The sequence below is a fragment of the Rhinolophus sinicus genome, chromosome 18 (genome assembly GCF_057876585.1).
Source record: "Rhinolophus sinicus isolate RSI-liver-muscle chromosome 18, RSI-T2T, whole genome shotgun sequence".
In the NCBI taxonomy this organism is placed as follows: domain Eukaryota; kingdom Metazoa; phylum Chordata; class Mammalia; order Chiroptera; family Rhinolophidae; genus Rhinolophus; species Rhinolophus sinicus.
Genome location: NC_142518.1, coordinates 40,137,327 through 40,157,486, shown reverse-complemented (window position 1 = coordinate 40,157,486; position 20,160 = coordinate 40,137,327). Strand labels below are relative to the sequence as shown.

Below are 20,160 nucleotides of genomic sequence, written 5' to 3'. Positions count from 1 at the left end.
TGACTTTCTATGGTGTCCAGGAGGGACAAGGGAGAATGGGTGGGTGGGGATACCCGAGGGAGTCAGTGGCTACCCCACCCCCAACCCACTTAAGGACTTTGTCCCCACAACGGAGTATGGGCTGTAGGACATGTGGGGTCACATCTGAGACAGCACATTGTCCCAAGAGATAGACTAGAAGCCGGAATCCAGTGATGCTCAGACACGTGGAGCATGTCAAGTTCTAGACCAGGCAGGGAGCCGCAGTAACAAAGTGTTGGGAGAGAGTGGGTGTAAAATGTAACGCACCCGTCAATTTACATGAAATGCCCAGAAAGGGCAAATCTACAGGGACAGAAGTTAGATGAGAGGTTTCCCGGGCCTGGAGGTGGTCATGGGGATTGACTGCCAACAGGAACACGGATCTCTTTGGGGTGATGGAAGTGTCCTAGAACTGGATTGTGGTGGTGGTTGCTCCACCTGTATATGTACTAAAAGTCACCGCATTGGACTCTTAACTGGGCGAATTTTGTAATATGTGAGTTGCACCTCAAGAACGCTGTTTAGGAAATGTAATGCAAATGTTCCAGTGGGTCCTGGAGGAAAGTTATGCGGTTGTCGTCAGAACAACAAGGACTCCGTTGCTGTCTCTCTGTGTCCTGGGTCCTGCCTCCAGGACCCATCACTGCCTGCCTCCTCCCTGTGTCCCAGATGCTCCCGCCAGATGGAGTGGGTGGGCTCACAGTTCAAGTCAGGAAGTCAGGCCAGGAGGAGCGCTGGTGAGTGCACACGTCTGCGCGTGTCTGTGCGTGTTCATGCACACGCACCCTTTGGGTGATCATAGGGGTAATTCACAAACCCCGCTGCGGGCAGACTCCCATAATCCATCCAGCGTTGTAAATTGCACCTAGTTGTTTTCCATTGTTCAGGAATCCCAGGGACCCAGCTTCAGTTTCCTGGCCACCAGCCTGGGCCCTTCCCTCCAAAGTCTGATCACAGGCTGACAGGGAGAGTGGGGAGGGGTGTTGTCCCCTGCACAGCGCCCCCTGCCCATGCCAGGGACCCAGTGGGCATGCACAGCAGGACAGTAGCCAGGAAAAGGGAACCGCAGCCGCCTTTCCATCACGCAGCCATGGAGACTTGGGATGAGCCTCACAGGGGATGCTTCAAGCTGACGGGGGAGGGGCGGTGGTTTCCAGCAGCACTGGGTGTGCAGGAAGACCGACACCCTCACTCCCACCCCGTTCTTACCTCCGTGGCCACAGAGCTTTCTGTGGGTTGGGAGATACAATGTGTTCCAAGTAACAGGCTTCAATAGATGGTGCTGGGGGAGAGTCCAATTGAGTTCACTCAGAAAAGAGGGAAAGCAAGGGGGAGGGATTGGACACTGTTAGCAAGGGTGGCGTCAGTGTGAAAAGGGGTTCCGCTGGGGGAGCAGGCAGCAGTCCTGCGAGGCGGACACTAAGAGGCTTGTTCCTGGCGACATGGCAGGGCTGGAGACATGGGCACGTGAAGGGCTTTGAGAGTCAGACAAAACGTCTTCTGCAAGGTGTTTCCTGCTTGGAAGACTCATCACCGGTGGTCCTGAGGCTGTGCTCTGTGTTCCGGCACATGGAGAATAGAGGGCTGGACCACAGAGCAATGCAAAGGAACTCCCTGGTGATTCTGAACCCTGCAGAGGTGGGATGTCCATCTAGTGCTCAGATCACAACGAAACGGATGCAGGGCCCAGGGTCCAGGTGGGATTTTGGAAGTGCAGGGAGAGACCCGAGTGTGCAGTCTACACAGATCTTACCCGAGGGCCGCAGATAGCAGGCCACCATGAAATGAGTGGGGGTGTGCTCTCCGGTGAGGATGTGGGTGCAAAGCTCCGGAGATTTCTGCCATTGCCAAGTGGCCACAACCCAGGCACGATCAGAACTGACGGTCTTGGTGAAGGACTCCCTGTCTTTCCTAAACTCCTCACCCCTGTTTGATGGTAAGGGTCATAGGACCAGATGTGAGACAGCAAAAGGTGAGGAAAGGGGATCAGATGTGCCTTGGCTGTGACAAGAAGAGAACCAGTCTGTCTTCCGGATTGACCCCTTTAGGTCCTCTGGTTGAGACGCGAGAGCCCCCGAGACTCCGGGACTAGTCCCTGATTTCCAGTTGAGGGACTACTTAGGGCCTCAGAGCACCGCCGTCTCTGTGGATGGACGATTAGCCGGGTAGAGGGTATGATTTTCTGAGTTACAAGAAACGAATGAGACAATACGGACATTAATGTTTTCTAAGGCATACAGCTCCATCTAAAGTAAGCCTGTCACACCTGCTAGCTACGGTTCCTGCGGTTTCATTGTTGCTGTTGCCAGTACTTAATGGTACTTAATCTCCTAGATGGAAACACTCCGAGGGCAGGGGGCACCCCAGTTGCCAGGAGGTGGGGACCTGACACCTGCCCTTCACTAGCAGGGTTGATTGGCGCTCTCTCAGGACCAAGGCCCTGCCAGTGCCTGGGGCCGCGAGGTCTAGGAGACACGGGGAGGGTCTCCCTCGAAGAACCGCTTCTCTGAGGACACAGCCGGCTGGGCAGGAGGTCTTGGGAGATGTTTCTGGGTCTGTCAGCAACTACTGCGATTCTCAGCCGGGCGTCTCCACTCTAGTGCAGACACTGGCGTGATGTATCTTAGGAGAAAAGACGAGGAGGAAAACGACGTCTCATAAAAATACCGCCTTTCCTCATGTTCCTGCAGGATTGCTTTTCTGGCTCTGGAGACGTTTCCTGAAGCCCAGCTCCAGGACTCAGGCTTTGAGATGAAGGCCTGTCTTGTCCGAGGGGAAGGAGCCTGGCATCGCCTGTGGAGGCAAGGACGGCCTTCAGGAGACGTGCTCACCTCACTGACAACCCTCTTCAGCTCCTCCACTGTGTGAGTCTGTCTGGGCCTCTCCTGTTTCTGTGATGTGTTTTAGGGTTCTGTTTATGAGATGTTGATTGTTCTCCTGGGTTAAAGAGAGGCGGATGCCGGGACCCCAGTCTCCTCTCCCAGGGACTGACTGGAAGCTGGGCAGAGGAGGAGCTGGTACCCAGGATGAGCGCACATCCCAGATTCACTCGTGCTCCCCAGATTGCAGGGGCACTTTGGCTCCTTGATTTTTCCTGATTGATTTGCTCTCAGTGAGGAGCGCCCCCCTTCGTCCCTGCAATGTAACGGGAAAGAGGAACTCTTTCTTACTTCTAATTTGCTAAGTGTTGTCAGATGCAAACTTGTCAATGAGCCATGTGCACAAATGCTAAATCAGTTTCAGTGAAAATGCTCACTCTTGGATTTCCACCCACTCCCCTACTTCTTTACAGGATGGGGAAGGTGTACATGTGGCTTGTGTGCCCGCGTGATGATGGGGGAAGGGGATGCATGACACACCTCTGTGGCTCAGTGTCATAGGTGGTCTCTGAGGAAGGATGACCCTCTTTCCCAGTCCCAGCGGTGAACTGACCCACAGCGCCCATGTGGGGCTGGTGAAACTGCATTTCTGACTCTCAGCTCTTGGTAGCACCCAGTGCTCCCTGACCGACTCAGTCTCACCTCACTCTGCTGACCCCTCTGAATGTTCCTCATCTTCCAACCTGCCCCTGCGCAGGACGGCCCGCTCCACAGCCTCGGCTGCAGGGTCATTTGCCCCTTGCCTGCTCAGGTTCCCCTCTGGGACCCGCGATCTGGTCAGCCACTTTCTACACCCCCCGCAAGGAGAGCAGGCCCCTGGGGTGTCACCTGCACCACAGCGGAACCCAGATTGGCTCCAGAAAGCTGTGATCCAAAACTCGCGCCGTCCCTCTGCCCAAAGACACTGCTGGCTCACTGTGCACACTGTCCTCCTGTGAGTCTAGAGAGAGAAGGGGTTGAAACCCTCCTTGACATGGAGGGCCTCTGCACCGCTTGTCTCACCTGCCCTGTCTGAGCTCTGTGACCTGTGCCTGCCACTGCCCCTGTGGGCCTTTCCCCCCGTGACTGGAACAGACACTCTTTGCGGGGCCTTGTCTTTCATGTTGACCCCCGACTTCCCCTACTCTATCCAGGTCAACGGAGCACACTGTGCAACGTGTGCCTTGTCCAGAATGTTCGGACCATATGTGGTCACTAAACCCCTCACGTCAGAAATATAAAATGAAGTAGAGTGAGGAAGAACAGCATGGTCACATGGGCCAAGGCGACAAAATCATATCTAAGATGAGCATACAAAAGCATATGTGGGATCAGAAAATATGGAAATTAGTTGTGGCCTTGACAAGACCAGCAGCAGTGGAGTGGTAGGGACAAAAGTTGTGTTGAAGGGGGTTGAGCAGATAAACAGGAGAAGTTGAAACAGTTTTTTTTTCAGTCACTGTAGACGGCATTTATTTCCCTCATTAAAAAACCTCCATAGCGCATATAAGTTTAAAATCAAACTTCTCGTTCAAAGTGTTGCACACATAGTGAAATAGAAGCGTTTAATTGCTTTATGTTTACAGTTTTAAAAGTCTGAAATGCACTGAGGGAAAATCTGAGAAAGCCAGATTTAACATGTTTTAGGGAGTAAACTTTATAATGACTGTGTCGACTATTCTGCCCCCAATGCCAGTTCTACAGACCACGCTACTACAATCTACAGGAAACCATGAAGTAAACTAGGTACGAGCTGAGTCCTGCATAATGAAGAAAGAGGTAAAATGATGTAGGGTGGAACAGTTTCTGTTGTACGTAATTTCTGTCAAGCCTTCAAGAGTAAAAAGCAAACTCCAAAGGTTTAACTCACACTGCAGCCGTATTGAAAACTGTCCAGGTCCGCCCCTCTCCCTCAATTAATTCCTCCCTCCAGTATAATGTGAAAATAAAAGTATCTCCAGTGGCCGGGGGCATGGGCCCTGAAAAAGAAATGGGGTACCCAGCCATTGCTCTCCTTGACATGGAGCCATCACCAGCACTGGAAATAGTTTTGCTTTTAAAATCAACACGTTTATCGCGCCAGCAGCTGCAGAATGACACGTGGGAAGGAGATGGGTTTCCAAGCACCCCTCTGTTGGGGGAAGGCTGCATGCAGAAGGAGGTGAGGGTTCAGGAGAGGAGTGTGGTAAGTGCAGGAGCAAGTTCCCGGAGCAGCTGGAAGGCATGGAATCCTGAACACTGGGTGATGGCAGGCTGCAGTGAGGAGCGGGAATCCTCCCGGGCAGCAGAGGATGCCAGGTCAGAAAGACGTGGATTGGTTTGGGGCAGCTCTCAGAAGTCCCCCCCCCATTACTTCTGTCTTCTCCATGAATTATTCGCTGAGGCCATTGGAAAGGAAGTGGGTCCCCTGTGAATAAGGCAGTTGTGTCGGTAGCATGACATGGAAAGTGAGAAGTAATGCTTTCCTGATCATGGATTTAAGATAATTCAGTCAAGTTTCCAGTTCTGTGATCACTGCTCAGGGTCTCAGACAGAGACATGGACTTATTGACACAGAGCAGCAGAGTAAGGACAGGAGAGAACAGCTAGAGAGGGTGCCTGATGGGCAGTTTGTGGTACTGAGTAAGCTGGGTAAGACGGGGCCTGATGGAAGATGTCCAAAGCTGTGGGGTCCACACTGGACACCCCCAGAAGTTGAAGGCTGTATGAGCAGACCCATTAGAGTGAGGGAGCTGGACTCCTATGGCAGGGTGTTGAGGTGACGAGTCACGGAGGGCTACAAAGGGACATCATGTGTTCATTTGTGTGTGTGTATGTGGGGGGGGGGGACATAGGTGGGGTGGATTCCCTGATGCCCCAGGCTGTACCTTGGGCAGGGGATGCGGTATCCGGAGGACCATAGCATGTCTGAGGACAGAGAGGCTCTGCTTAGGCCAGGGCGAGGCCCCTGGGCCCAGAGGGTTCCCGAAAGTGAGGCTGAGAGGAAGAGGAGGGGGAGGAGGACGGTGTCTCAGGCCCGCCAGCCGAAGGCAGAAGCTGAGTAGGCCGGGCGGGAGCAGGATGACTAGGGCAGTGGTACAGGCGCCGCACGAGGGGCGCAGGGACCGCTGTGTCAGTCGGGCGACAGGACGTGGACGTCACAGAGCGGGGACGCTAGCGCACAGTGCAAACAGGGTGCAGAAGGCACCTCCGGCACAAGGCTGCAGGGCGAACGGCAACGACCTCACGGCGCCCCCGCGCGCAGGCTCAGAACTGGCCAATCCGGGCGCAGCACCGCCACGCATGCGCATCCGCCCAGGGGCGTGCACTCGCGGCCTTTGTCGCAGCGATTCCGAGGGCAGCCTCGGGAGCGGGGGCCGTGTCCAGGGCTGCCCGGCGGCACCACTCGGGTGGTCGCAGTGCTCCGCGGGGCTTCGGGGTCAGCGCGCTGTTCTTCCTCCGCCTAGGTCTCCTCGGAAACCTCCTGAAACGGAGCGGTGTTTGACTTGCCCGTGAAGCACGGAGTTTCTGTGCGCAGCAGGGGGCAGTGTTGTGCCGCGCAGGCGCCGGCTCCCCGCTCCCCCGCCCTTCTCGTTAGAAAAAACTCGGCAGTGTCTTCACCGCATCGCGGTGTTTTCCTTCTGCGCCTGCGCACGATCCCGGGCCTTGCTGTTTGTTGGGCTCCCTTTCCGTGGATCTGTTTTGTAAAGCTTGTGCCTGGGGACAAAAATCCCTGTTCCTTCCAAATTACCTCTTCTTCTCCTGGGCTGCTTGGGTTCCTCAGGAACTTGTGGTTCTGTTTTTCCGAATGCGCTGGTCGCTGTCTTTCCCCACCTCGTTTGGCCTTGGCTGGGCCTGTGTCCATAGGTTCCTCCGTTATGAAACGCCCTCATGTCAGGGTAGAAGCTTTGGACGACAGATAAATGTACTGAAGGGTCACCCAAACCACAGTGCCGGCACCCCGCCTAGGCCATTATTAGTGTTTTGTGCTAACTCCCCTTAGCATTTTTCTTCAAGAGCTGTACTTACCTTCCTTTTTGCATCCTAACCTCTACCTCCTTCGGGTTTAAAGTCAGTTTTACAGGGTTGAAAGTCGTTTTCATATTTAACGTCATTGTACAGAAAAGTAACGCTGAGGTGTTGTAAATGTAGAAAGCTTTTGTGAGTGTTGAGTTGAGGACACAGCGACCCATGTAAGATGCAAAGGCAGCACCCGGGTTCCCCTTTGCGACCGCAGGAGCGCAGTGCCTGTCTGGTGCACGCCTGTATCCCCAGCACCTGGAAGCCTACCTAACGCGGAGTGGGGGCTCACTCAGCATAGGGAAATTTTTCGAAATATGATTTTCAGGACACTTTTCTTTCTATGTGTAAAAATCCGTCTTTGCCCAGCCGTGGATTATAATATAGCAACAGTTCTACATGGGGTTTTTATTGTTGTTGTTTGTTTTTGTTTTCATTTGGCCCTTTTCAAGTCGGCATGAGTCTATGTCATTAACATTTCTTAAAATGAGATTCTCTGAGTTGTACTAGGTCACTTGACTGAGATCCATTTACATTGTTGGTGACAGACTCAGGATACACCGAAAGTCCTTCGTGTTTCAAGCCTCTTTCCTTCATTCCAAAAAAAGTTGAGTGAGGCTTAAGGGAACAGGACGTAGCAGAGAATTGTGTTGGTCGAGGTGGTGCATCTTTAATATTGCTCCCTGGGTTCATCAGCTATCTTTTCAGAAGCACCCTGGCCTGCTGCATGATTGGTTCATAGACCATGGATTCTGGAACATACTGTATGGTGATTTGGTCTCGAGGTTCCAAACTGCAGTCACCCTGTCCTGCTGCCTGGGATGCTTGCTTTGGGTGATGTAATGAGGGGCTGTGGGTATAAAGAATACACTGAACATGACCTTAGGGGCCCAAACACCGCCAGGCTATTGGAATTGGGAACAAGGCATCTGCCAGCACTGTGTATGAAGCCAGCCTGATCTGAACGTAGGGGTCTTTCTCACTAAGTCCAGCTAATACTTGGACATACATTTATATCAAGCCTCACAGAACAGAAAAAAGTCCCAAGTTCCTTCTAACCCTAACCCTAACCCTAACCCTAACCCTAACCCTAACAGCACTGACCACGAATAGTTTGAACACATTGATCGTGACAACTTCTTTACCATAAATGCTCCTGCTTATTGGACACCCAGTTCTTCCCTAGTATTTTCTTCCACTCCGGTCTCCTGGTGGCCCCTGGGCCTGGGCTCAGGAGAACTCCCTTCCGGTTCCTGGTCTACCAGCCTTACCGTTTTTAGCTCTCTGAGCCACTTTGCTTTCTGAGCTGCTGTTTCTTCCACTTTAAGAAGGGGACTTGCACTGAGGTATCAGTTGAACACAGAGGCCCAAGCAGGAAAGCGGTGGTGAGAGGGCCGCTGCTCCCAGTCAGAAACTCCGCTTTTCTCCTGTGTGTGTTGGAATTCATTCTAGGAAGTGTTAGCTTTCTCTTCTGTAGAGGTCAGTGGTCTACATACCGTAATATTCCCGCTGATGCCACTGCCCCCGACACGAAAGGAAGAATGGAGAAGGGTGACATTGTAAACATGAACACACTGGGCCATCCTTAGGCGTACAGACATGAAAAGTGGCCCAGAGTTTAGGTCCCCAACACTGTGAAGCACCTATACCTGCCTTGTTGTAATGGAAAGATTATCTGAGAGAGAAACATCTTTTAAAAGCTAATATATTTTTTATCTCGTCTTCATACACTAGATATTACCCTGAGTTAATAACTGCATGCACTGCAGCATCATCAAAAAGCAAAACCAAGACGAATTAGAGCCTTTATTTCAGTTTAGCGAGCTTTACATGAAGTATCTTTTCCAAATGGGAAATCATAATTGCCATATTTGCTAACTAGTGGCATCCTTTGTTGCGTTATTCTGACATAGACAGAAATTATTTGAAATTTGAGGATGTAGGGAAAGGCTTTACTCCCCCTGAAGTTATGATTCCAGAGCTTGTGCTCCTACCTGTTACAAAGTCATGTGGGAAGGTGTTTTGAGTATATACTGTGTGTCAGGCAGTGCACTAAGCCCTCTGTATGTACTGCCGTCTCATCCATGAGAGAAACCTTACCTGGTAGGTTAGTACAAATATGCCCATTATCAGATGAGAAAACTACTGCCATTAGATCCCTGCCAGGCGTGTCTGTAGAACCTGAGCCCTGTGATGACTCGGGCACATGTTTCTCTGCAGTCTCACTATTGGGAACCCTGGTAGTTGCCTTGAGAAAATGTTTCCCATTGACCAGTGGTGACTGTCCTTCATACACGTGACCATGTGGAACTCTATGCTTTTGCTGCTGGGAAATTGGGGTCAAATCAGTGGTAGCACCTGGGAAGAAAAGACTCCAGTTCAAGTGATTCAAATGGAGGTTAGAGGCTTCATCCAGCTGATGTGTGTCACCTTCAGACCAGGGACACCTCTGAGCTGAAGCAGAACTGAGACTGTACAGGGAAAGTAGCAGGAAGGAACATGGATATAGCAAAGGCAATGAGAAGCCAATGTAGAGGGGAAGGAGAGCAGAGGTCCCAGTGCAGGGAAAGCAGAAGAGAGGTCCATGCCTCTGCTGTTCCCAGGTTGCAGTTTCTGTAACAGCTGATAATGTGTGGTTGGAGAGGCTGGGAATTGGTTCTGCTGCTTCTCTGACCCTTGCTGCAAATCTCATTCCAGCAGCCTTCAGAAAAGTTGTTTGACAGCTGTTTTTGTACGTCTTTTGTTTGTTCTGTTTTCCGGGTTAGAGGAGGTGCCAAAGAAGGTGCAGGAGGGAAGAATCGTGAAAAACAATTTCAAGGAGGCAAGGATTGAACCGAAGAAAGAGGGGCCTGTTTTAATTATTTTACGGTGTCTCCTCTTGCAGAATGAACTCCTTTCATTGTCAGCTGATTCTTTTCAGAGGCAGGAAGAGAGATGTACAAGGTCCAGGAATTGAGTCCAGAAGTGGGGTGAAGGAGCAGTGTGTTCTTGTTCTCCTGTCCCTGATCATGGCCTGGATCATGCTAGAGGACAGACAAAACAAATGGATTTCATACATTGAAAATACAAAGGTAAGCAGAGCAAAAGACAGGCAAAAATGTAGCTGCAGAACTTAGGAAGGTTACAATATGCTATTGCTCTTTGAGAGAGGAACTGGGTTACTTTTGCTGTCTATACAGGTTATGAAATATAATATTTTCCCTCTTTTTGACGACTTATACTTTCAGGAAGAGAACTGAATTAAAAACTTTCAAGCTTTTTCAAATGATGTTTAGAACAGCTAACTCATGCTCTAGTTTAATAAAATCTGAAGTCACAATGCAATATGAATCTCAGAGTGTTTACAGTGCACCTTTATAGGAGAGAAAACCAGTAAAGAAATTCTTCCCAAATTAATGGTCATCCTGGGGTGATGGGACTCTGGTTTAGTTTGCTTTGTTATAATTTGTGAGTCCTCCAAATATTCTACAGGGAGCTTGAAGTGACTAGGGTACCTGGAGAATACATGGATAAAAACCGAAAACAAGCGGAGGAAAGCTGGTGATAAGACATTCCGATCAGCAGAAAGACAGGACTCTATGGAGCCAGGACACTTGGTTTCCAGTAGGGATACTGCTGAAGGGATCCTTTTGCCCAATGTTGGGCCTGGCACAGGGAGACTTAGAGAGAAGCAGCCATTTATTGTGGAGGAAACTCAGAGCAGTTTTTTTCAAATAGGAAGGGCGGGGGAGGGAGAATTTTATACGGTCCCACACTGCCATCTAATGTCCAGAGAAACTGAGCGTGCAGGTTTCTAGCACAAACTCCCTCGATTTCTCTAGTTTTCTGAAAAAACACCACAGGAGGTGTGTGAACCCCTCATGCCAATAAAGGTCAGATAAAGCAAACCTCTGCCCAAGAGACCTCTGACAACCAAAACCAGCTGGCCTCTTCGTTAGTCCCGCCCTCGAAACCATAGCAACAGCGTGTGACGTGCTTGTACGCAGGACTCCTGCACCAATAGGGCTGGAGCTGTGGTACAATTGACGGTTTCTGGGCCTGCGCACGGACCCCTTAGGTTGGTGTCAGTCTGGAGCCCACATCTGGCGGAACTTTCCTTCCAGTCCCTGTGACAGACTTTCAGTTGAGGGACTGGGTCACTTGTAACCCAGTTGCTCCACCCGCCCCTCCCTTACAAGTGAGGGACATGGCCAATCCCCAGCTCTTCCTCCTATCCCCCCAGGCCTTGCCCCCCATCACCCCTCCCCCTACCTCCACCTGCCTGTGAACACCTACAACTGCTGACACACTCACTTGCCTCCTCTCAGCCCTCAGGCCAGGGAACCCTCCCCACGGCCTCACGGCCCAGGAGCTTGACTGGATCAACCCTGGAAAATCTCCTTAGGGATTTTCTCCTGGGCAACCGACCATCCCTGTGCTCAAGGACCTGCACTGGGGTGGGGACAGAGCCAGGAGGGCAGTTTCCAGGCTCTTGGCCCCACGTGGAAAGGTGCTCACTCGGGTAGTAAAGGGCCATCAACTGTGATTGGATGGCCATCAGCTGTGGCTAGTTGGCCGTCAGCTGTCACCTGTGAGCCGTTGGCCACTAATATAACTGCCTTGGCTACTCTAGCAGGAAATGGGGGCAAGAAGATGGTGGCTGAGCTAGTGAGCGTGGATTGCAGTTAGCAAGTGGGGTTCATTGTCAGAGAGAAGCCCATGCCAGGTTGCAGATCGCGTGGCTCCTGCTTCCTGCATCTGTAACCCACCAGCAACGAGAATATAGTGGTAGGACTCCCCTATCTATGACTCTGTGGGTGTTCCTTTTTGGCCTCACCATATCCTGCGATCTTATGTGGGGAGAGGGACCAGAGATTCCGCATGACACCCTGCATGACAACTGGACAACAGGAAACCCCGCCCCTCCTTGACGTCCCTTCTAGCATTCCCCTCTCTCCTCACCTCAACACCCTGCCCTGCTCATCCAACCCGCTCCCGCTAATGCCTGTGTTTGCACTGACTTCAACCTCTGGGAGACCTGCAGTGTGGACCCCACAGCCTTCCTCACCTTGCACCAGGCCCGTCCTTACCCAGCTTACCCAGGGGGATAAACTCCCCCTCCTGCACGCTTGGCTCCCTGCCACATGGACTCTCCATCCTCTCCTGCTGTGCTCCAACAAGGGGCACATCCCCACCTGTATCTCAGCACCTGGGGTTTGATGACAAATCCCCACACCTTACTGAGCTGTACATCTTGAATCCATGACCAGGAGAGCACTGCTTCTCACTTTCCCTGTCACCTTCCTACACCTCTCCCTTACTCACTGGTACCCGGCTTCCATTCCAGTGACCTCTCCTAATAATTCATGGAGAGCACAGAAGCTATGGGGGGGAGGTTCCTGAGCTTCTCAAACCCAGTGGAGGTGCTTCTCCCCTGGCATCCCCTGCCGCCCCTGAGCGTACCTGCTCCTGACTGCATCCAGCCCTCGCCTGTGCTCAGGGTCCCTTGCCTTCCCCCTGCTCAGGGACTGCTCCTGCACTCATCACTCCTCTTGGCTCCTGTCCCTTGTGCGTGCAGCTTCCCCAACAAAGGAGTGAACATGGACCTTGTGGGCTCTAAGACCCACGAGATACACGAGGCTTCAGATAGCCTGGCTTGTCCCTTGGACATGGGACAGTGCTGTGTGGCCTTACATCTCTTGGCGTTGCTGCTGCCAAAGCAAAGGCTCTGGCTTCTTTGGAACCTGAAATTCACAGTTCCTAAATGCCCCACCTGACTCTGTGCTGAAACTGGATGTTGCTGCTCTGGGCTGTTTTGTCCTCAGCAGGAGCTGTGCTGACCTGCAGGGAGGCTCAGTGAAGAGAACTGGGACCCTGGGACCTGTGCAGATGTAAGACACCCCTCCGTGAGCCCATCATCTAGGGACACATCACATCTGCTGCTTTGTCTAAGTCACTTGCCCAGGGAAAGGGGCTTGTTGTCTGATGGGATAACCTAACATGGAGCTGAGGAACGGCCCTGTATTTCTGATATAAGCTGGCTGCCTTCCCAATAGGATTCCTGCCAGAAGCTGCGAGATGGGGGAGGACACATCACAGAGAGGGTGACTCCTCCGTCAGGGAATCTCCCTGCTACGGACTAGGGTTCCAATTTCCAGGTTACTCCCAGTTTGCCACACTGGACTGACATCCCGCCTCTCCTTCCCTTACCTGCTCTGCCTGCCCACACCTTAGGATCTCAGTGGTTTGTTCAATGCAAGCATTCCCAGCAAGGAATTCATCTTTAGAGCTGGCTCACGAAATAACTGCCTGAGGCAAAGGGGACCTGCCTTATGGAAAAACGTGTGAAATTTCTTACTACATTTAGGATTTCATCCTGATTAATTCCTTTCCACCAATGTAGAGTCCCCATGATAAAAGTTCTCTTCCGGGAAGGTGAGGAGAAAGATGTACAGCATAAATTTTCACCAGTGTCCCAGGATCATTCCTCAAGGGAGCCAGGCCTCCTCTGCATTTAAGGGGTTCGAGGTCTGTAACGTCGCTCAAGTCTGGGAATTAAATGTGGGCCGTGAGTCTGTGTTTCCTGAGTTGAATTCGACTTGCTCATTTGATCTAGAACTTTTTGTTTACACAGACCCAGAAAAACCTAGTGGGCTTGCTATGTATTTCGCTCCTAGGAACATCACGGTTAACTAGTCTCCAAGGTCGGTCTGTGGGAGTCAGACACTTCTGATTGCGGCTGTCACTGCTGTGCATTAAGGGGAATCGCACCCACCCGGCCTGTGGCCATTCAGTGCTGCCCTCGCTACCTCAGCATCCAAATCCTGCCGCTTTGGGATCCGAGTTCATGTAGCTTTTCCTACTGAGTGGCTCTGGTCCAACTGCAAGTCCCATCATCCAGCGAGATTTCCATCCCAATTTACGAGGTGCAAAGCACAGTACACAGAGGGAGGGCACCATTCCCAGCTGGCTGGCAGAGGTCGGAAAGTGATGGCCTCCCTCCAGCAGCCACACCAGGCCTGTCCTGCCACCGACAATCAATCCTTTAGCACAGCTGAGGTTTCCCTTGTCTCCATTGCCTGCCTCCCGCATGGTCCCCCGGCTGTTGTGGTGGGGAAGAGGGAGGGAATTGCAGAGCCAGTCCCTGTCCTGTGGAGGTGAGCCTCTAACCAGGGAGAGAGAAATGACACCTGTACACGTGGTAGGCAGTGTGTTGTGGACCGCCTGTTAGGCGAGGTGGCCAGGAGAAGAGAGGGGGGAGGAGGACCAGCGTGGGCTGGTGTGGCTTTGGGGGGCTTGCTGGGGGCGGTCCTGAGTGCTGACTTTCTATGGTGTCCAGGAGGGACAAGGGAGAATGGGTGGGTGGGGATACCCGAGGGAGTCAGTGGCTACCCCACCCCCAACCCACTTAAGGACTTTGTCCCCACAACGGAGTATGGGCTGTAGGACATGTGGGGTCACATCTGAGACAGCACATTGTCCCAAGAGATAGACTAGAAGCCGGAATCCAGTGATGCTCAGACACGTGGAGCATGTCAAGTTCTAGACCAGGCAGGGAGCCGCAGTAACAAAGTGTTGGGAGAGAGTGGGTGTAAAATGTAACGCACCCGTCAATTTACATGAAATGCCCAGAAAGGGCAAATCTACAGGGACAGAAGTTAGATGAGAGGTTTCCCGGGCCTGGAGGTGGTCATGGGGATTGACTGCCAACAGGAACACGGATCTCTTTGGGGTGATGGAAGTGTCCTAGAACTGGATTGTGGTGGTGGTTGCTCCACCTGTATATGTACTAAAAGTCACCGCATTGGACTCTTAACTGGGCGAATTTTGTAATATGTGAGTTGCACCTCAAGAACGCTGTTTAGGAAATGTAATGCAAATGTTCCAGTGGGTCCTGGAGGAAAGTTATGCGGTTGTCGTCAGAACAACAAGGACTCCGTTGCTGTCTCTCTGTGTCCTGGGTCCTGCCTCCAGGACCCATCACTGCCTGCCTCCTCCCTGTGTCCCAGATGCTCCCGCCAGATGGAGTGGGTGGGCTCACAGTTCAAGTCAGGAAGTCAGGCCAGGAGGAGCGCTGGTGAGTGCACACGTCTGCGCGTGTCTGTGCGTGTTCATGCACACGCACCCTTTGGGTGATCATAGGGGTAATTCACAAACCCCGCTGCGGGCAGACTCCCATAATCCATCCAGCGTTGTAAATTGCACCTAGTTGTTTTCCATTGTTCAGGAATCCCAGGGACCCAGCTTCAGTTTCCTGGCCACCAGCCTGGGCCCTTCCCTCCAAAGTCTGATCACAGGCTGACAGGGAGAGTGGGGAGGGGTGTTGTCCCCTGCACAGCGCCCCCTGCCCATGCCAGGGACCCAGTGGGCATGCACAGCAGGACAGTAGCCAGGAAAAGGGAACCGCAGCCGCCTTTCCATCACGCAGCCATGGAGACTTGGGATGAGCCTCACAGGGGATGCTTCAAGCTGACGGGGGAGGGGCGGTGGTTTCCAGCAGCACTGGGTGTGCAGGAAGACCGACACCCTCACTCCCACCCCGTTCTTACCTCCGTGGCCACAGAGCTTTCTGTGGGTTGGGAGATACAATGTGTTCCAAGTAACAGGCTTCAATAGATGGTGCTGGGGGAGAGTCCAATTGAGTTCACTCAGAAAAGAGGGAAAGCAAGGGGGAGGGATTGGACACTGTTAGCAAGGGTGGCGTCAGTGTGAAAAGGGGTTCCGCTGGGGGAGCAGGCAGCAGTCCTGCGAGGCGGACACTAAGAGGCTTGTTCCTGGCGACATGGCAGGGCTGGAGACATGGGCACGTGAAGGGCTTTGAGAGTCAGACAAAACGTCTTCTGCAAGGTGTTTCCTGCTTGGAAGACTCATCACCGGTGGTCCTGAGGCTGTGCTCTGTGTTCCGGCACATGGAGAATAGAGGGCTGGACCACAGAGCAATGCAAAGGAACTCCCTGGTGATTCTGAACCCTGCAGAGGTGGGATGTCCATCTAGTGCTCAGATCACAACGAAACGGATGCAGGGCCCAGGGTCCAGGTGGGATTTTGGAAGTGCAGGGAGAGACCCGAGTGTGCAGTCTACACAGATCTTACCCGAGGGCCGCAGATAGCAGGCCACCATGAAATGAGTGGGGGTGTGCTCTCCGGTGAGGATGTGGGTGCAAAGCTCCGGAGATTTCTGCCATTGCCAAGTGGCCACAACCCAGGCACGATCAGAACTGACGGTCTTGGTGAAGGACTCCCTGTCTTTCCTAAACTCCTCACCCCTGTTTGATGGTAAGGGTCATAGGACCAGATGTGAGACAGCAAAAGGTGAGGAAAGGGGATCAGATGTGCCTTGGCTGTGACAAGAAGAGAACCAGTCTGTCTTCCAGATTGACCCCTTTAGGTCCTCTGGTTGAGACGCGAGAGCCCCCGAGACTCCGGGACTAGTCCCTGATTTCCAGTTGAGGGACTACTTAGGGCCTCAGAGCACCGCCGTCTCTGTGGATGGACGATTAGCCGGGTAGAGGGTATGATTTTCTGAGTTACAAGAAACGAATGAGACAATACGGACATTAATGTTTTCTAAGGCATACAGCTCCATCTAAAGTAAGCCTGTCACACCTGCTAGCTACAGTTCCTGCGGTTTCATTGTTGCTGTTGCCAGTACTTAATGGTACTTAATCTCCTAGATGGAAACACTCCGAGGGCAGGGGGCACCCCAGTTGCCAGGAGGTGGGGACCTGACACCTGCCCTTCACTAGCAGGGTTGATTGGCGCTCTCTCAGGACCAAGGCCCTGCCAGTGCCTGGGGCCGCGAGGTCTAGGAGACACGGGGAGGGTCTCCCTCGAAGAACCGCTTCTCTGAGGACACAGCCGGCTGGGCAGGAGGTCTTGGGAGATGTTTCTGGGTCTGTCAGCAACTACTGCGATTCTCAGCCGGGCGTCTCCACTCTAGTGCAGACACTGGCGTGATGTATCTTAGGAGAAAAGACGAGGAGGAAAACGACGTCTCATAAAAATACCGCCTTTCCTCATGTTCCTGCAGGATTGCTTTTCTGGCTCTGGAGACGTTTCCTGAAGCCCAGCTCCAGGACTCAGGCTTTGAGATGAAGGCCTGTCTTGTCCGAGGGGAAGGAGCCTGGCATCGCCTGTGGAGGCAAGGACGGCCTTCAGGAGACGTGCTCACCTCACTGACAACCCTCTTCAGCTCCTCCACTGTGTGAGTCTGTCTGGGCCTCTCCTGTTTCTGTGATGTGTTTTAGGGTTCTGTTTATGAGATGTTGATTGTTCTCCTGGGTTAAAGAGAGGCGGATGCCGGGACCCCAGTCTCCTCTCCCAGGGACTGATTGGAAGCTGGGCAGAGGAGGAGCTGGTACCCAGGATGAGCGCACATCCCAGATTCACTCGTGCTCCCCAGATTGCAGGGGCACTTTGGCTCCTTGATTTTTCCTGATTGATTTGCTCTCAGTGAGGAGCGCCCCCCTTCGTCCCTGCAATGTAACGGGAAAGAGGAACTCTTTCTTACTTCTAATTTGCTAAGTGTTGTCAGATGCAAACTTGTCAATGAGCCATGTGCACAAATGCTAAATCAGTTTCAGTGAAAATGCTCACTCTTGGATTTCCACCCACTCCCCTACTTCTTTACAGGATGGGGAAGGTGTACGTGTGGCTTGTGTGCCCGCGTGATGATGGGGGAAGGGGATGCATGACACACCTCTGTGGCTCAGTGTCATAGGTGGTCTCTGAGGAAGGATGACCCTCTTTCCCAGTCCCAGCGGTGAACTGACCCACAGCGCCCATGTGGGGCTGGTGAAACTGCATTTCTGACTCTCAGCTCTTGGTAGCACCCAGTGCTCCCTGACCGACTCAGTCTCACCTCACTCTGCTGACCCCTCTGAATGTTCCTCATCTTCCAACCTGCCCCTGCGCAGGACGGCCCGCTCCACAGCCTCGGCTGCAGGGTCATTTGCCCCTTGCCTGCTCAGGTTCCCCTCTGGGACCCGCGATCTGGTCAGCCACTTTCTACACCCCCCGCAAGGAGAGCAGGCCCCTGGGGTGTCACCTGCACCACAGCGGAACCCAGATTGGCTCCAGAAAGCTGTGATCCAAAACTCGCGCCGTCCCTCTGCCCAAAGACACTGCTGGCTCACTGTGCACACTGTCCTCCTGTGAGTCTAGAGAGAGAAGGGGTTGAAACCCTCCTTGACATGGAGGGCCTCTGCACCGCTTGTCTCACCTGCCCTGTCTGAGCTCTGTGACCTGTGCCTGCCACTGCCCCTGTGGGCCTTTCCCCCCGTGACTGGAACAGACACTCTTTGCAGGGCCTTGTCTTTCATGTTGACCCCCGACTTCCCCTACTCTATCCAGGTCAACGGAGCACACTGTGCAACGTGTGCCTTGTCCAGAATGTTCGGACCATATGTGGTCACTAAACCCCTCACGTCAGAAATATAAAATGAAGTAGAGTGAGGAAGAACAGCATGGTCACATGGGCCAAGGCGACAAAATCATATCTAAGATGAGCATACAAAAGCATATGTGGGATCAGAAAATATGGAAATTAGTTGTGGCCTTGACAAGACCAGCAGCAGTGGAGTGGTAGGGACAAAAGTTGTGTTGAAGGGGGTTGAGCAGATAAACAGGAGAAGTTGAAACAGTTTTTTTTTCAGTCACTGTAGACGGCATTTATTTCCCTCATTAAAAAACCTCCATAGCGCATATAAGTTTAAAATCAAACTTCTCGTTCAAAGTGTTGCACACATAGTGAAATAGAAGCGTTTAATTGCTTTATGTTTACAGTTTTAAAAGTCTGAAATGCACTGAGGGAAAATCTGAGAAAGCCAGATTTAACATGTTTTAGGGAGTAAACTTTATAATGACTGTGTCGACTATTCTGCCCCCAATGCCAGTTCTACAGACCACGCTACTACAATCTACAGGAAACCATGAAGTAAACTAGGTACGAGCTGAGTCCTGCATAATGAAGAAAGAGGTAAAATGATGTAGGGTGGAACAGTTTCTGTTGTACGTAATTTCTGTCAAGCCTTCAAGAGTAAAAAGCAAACTCCAAAGGTTTAACTCACACTGCAGCCGTATTGAAAACTGTCCAGGTCCGCCCCTCTCCCTCAATTAATTCCTCCCTCCAGTATAATGTGAAAATAAAAGTATCTCCAGTGGCCGGGGGCATGGGCCCTGAAAAAGAAATGGGGTACCCAGCCATTGCTCTCCTTGACATGGAGCCATCACCAGCACTGGAAATAGTTTTGCTTTTAAAATCAACACGTTTATCGCGCCAGCAGCTGCAGAATGACACGTGGGAAGGAGATGGGTTTCCAAGCACCCCTCTGTTGGGGGAAGGCTGCATGCAGAAGGAGGTGAGGGTTCAGGAGAGGAGTGTGGTAAGTGCAGGAGCAAGTTCCCGGAGCAGCTGGAAGGCATGGAATCCTGAACACTGGGTGATGGCAGGCTGCAGTGAGGAGCGGGAATCCTCCCGGGCAGCAGAGGATGCCAGGTCAGAAAGACGTGGATTGGTTTGGGGCAGCTCTCAGAAGTCCCCCCCCCATTACTTCTGTCTTCTCCATGAATTATTCGCTGAGGCCATTGGAAAGGAAGTGGGTCCCCTGTGAATAAGGCAGTTGTGTCGGTAGCATGACATGGAAAGTGAGAAGTAATGCTTTCCTGATCATGGATTTAAGATAATTCAGTCAAGTTTCCAGTTCTGTGATCACTGCTCAGGGTCTCAGACAGAGACATGGACTTATTGACACAGAGCAGCAGAGTAAGGACAGGAGAGAACAGCTAGAGAGGGTGCCTGATGGGCAGTTTGTGGTACTGAGTAAGCTGGGTAAGACGGGGCCTGATGGAAGATGTCCAAAGCTGTGGGGTCCACACTGGACACCCCCAGAAGTTGAAGGCTGTATGAGCAGACCCATTAGAGTGAGGGAGCTGGACTCCTATGGCAGGGTGTTGAGGTGACGAGTCACGGAGGGCTACAAAGGGACATCATGTGTTCATTTGTGTGTGTGTATGTGGGGGGGGGGGACATAGGTGGGGTGGATTCCCTGATGCCCCAGGCTGTACCTTGGGCAGGGGATGCGGTATCCGGAGGACCATAGCATGTCTGAGGACAGAGAGGCTCTGCTTAGGCCAGGGCGAGGCCCCTGGGCCCAGAGGGTTCCCGAAAGTGAGGCTGAGAGGAAGAGGAGGGGGAGGAGGACGGTGTCTCAGGCCCGCCAGCCGAAGGCAGAAGCTGAGTAGGCCGGGCGGGAGCAGGATGACTAGGGCAGTGGTACAGGCGCCGCACGAGGGGCGCAGGGAC

General features: G+C 52.5%; 1 protein-coding gene across 9 annotated transcripts in view; it reads left to right on the top strand.

Annotated features, from left to right (window-relative positions):
• Positions 1-2,127: 2,127 nt before the first annotated feature.
• LOC148754608 (uncharacterized) overlaps positions 2,128-20,160 on the top strand; it is a 148,184-nt gene continuing 130,151 nt past the window's right edge. For 3 of the 9 annotated variants that reach the window (XR_016020040.1, XM_088795231.1, XM_088795237.1), the window contains exons 1-2: positions 2,130-2,885; positions 16,888-17,061. Coding sequence is in view for 7 of the 9 variants with exons in the window: in XM_088795231.1 (XP_088651357.1) it covers positions 2,773-2,885; positions 16,888-17,061 (287 nt within the window). In the remaining 2 variants the exon portion in view is untranslated. Of the gene's footprint in view, positions 2,886-16,887; positions 17,062-20,160 lie in introns of all 9 variants that reach the window. The other 6 variants (XR_016020042.1, XM_088795235.1, XM_088795238.1 and 3 more) reach the window with 6 other exon arrangements.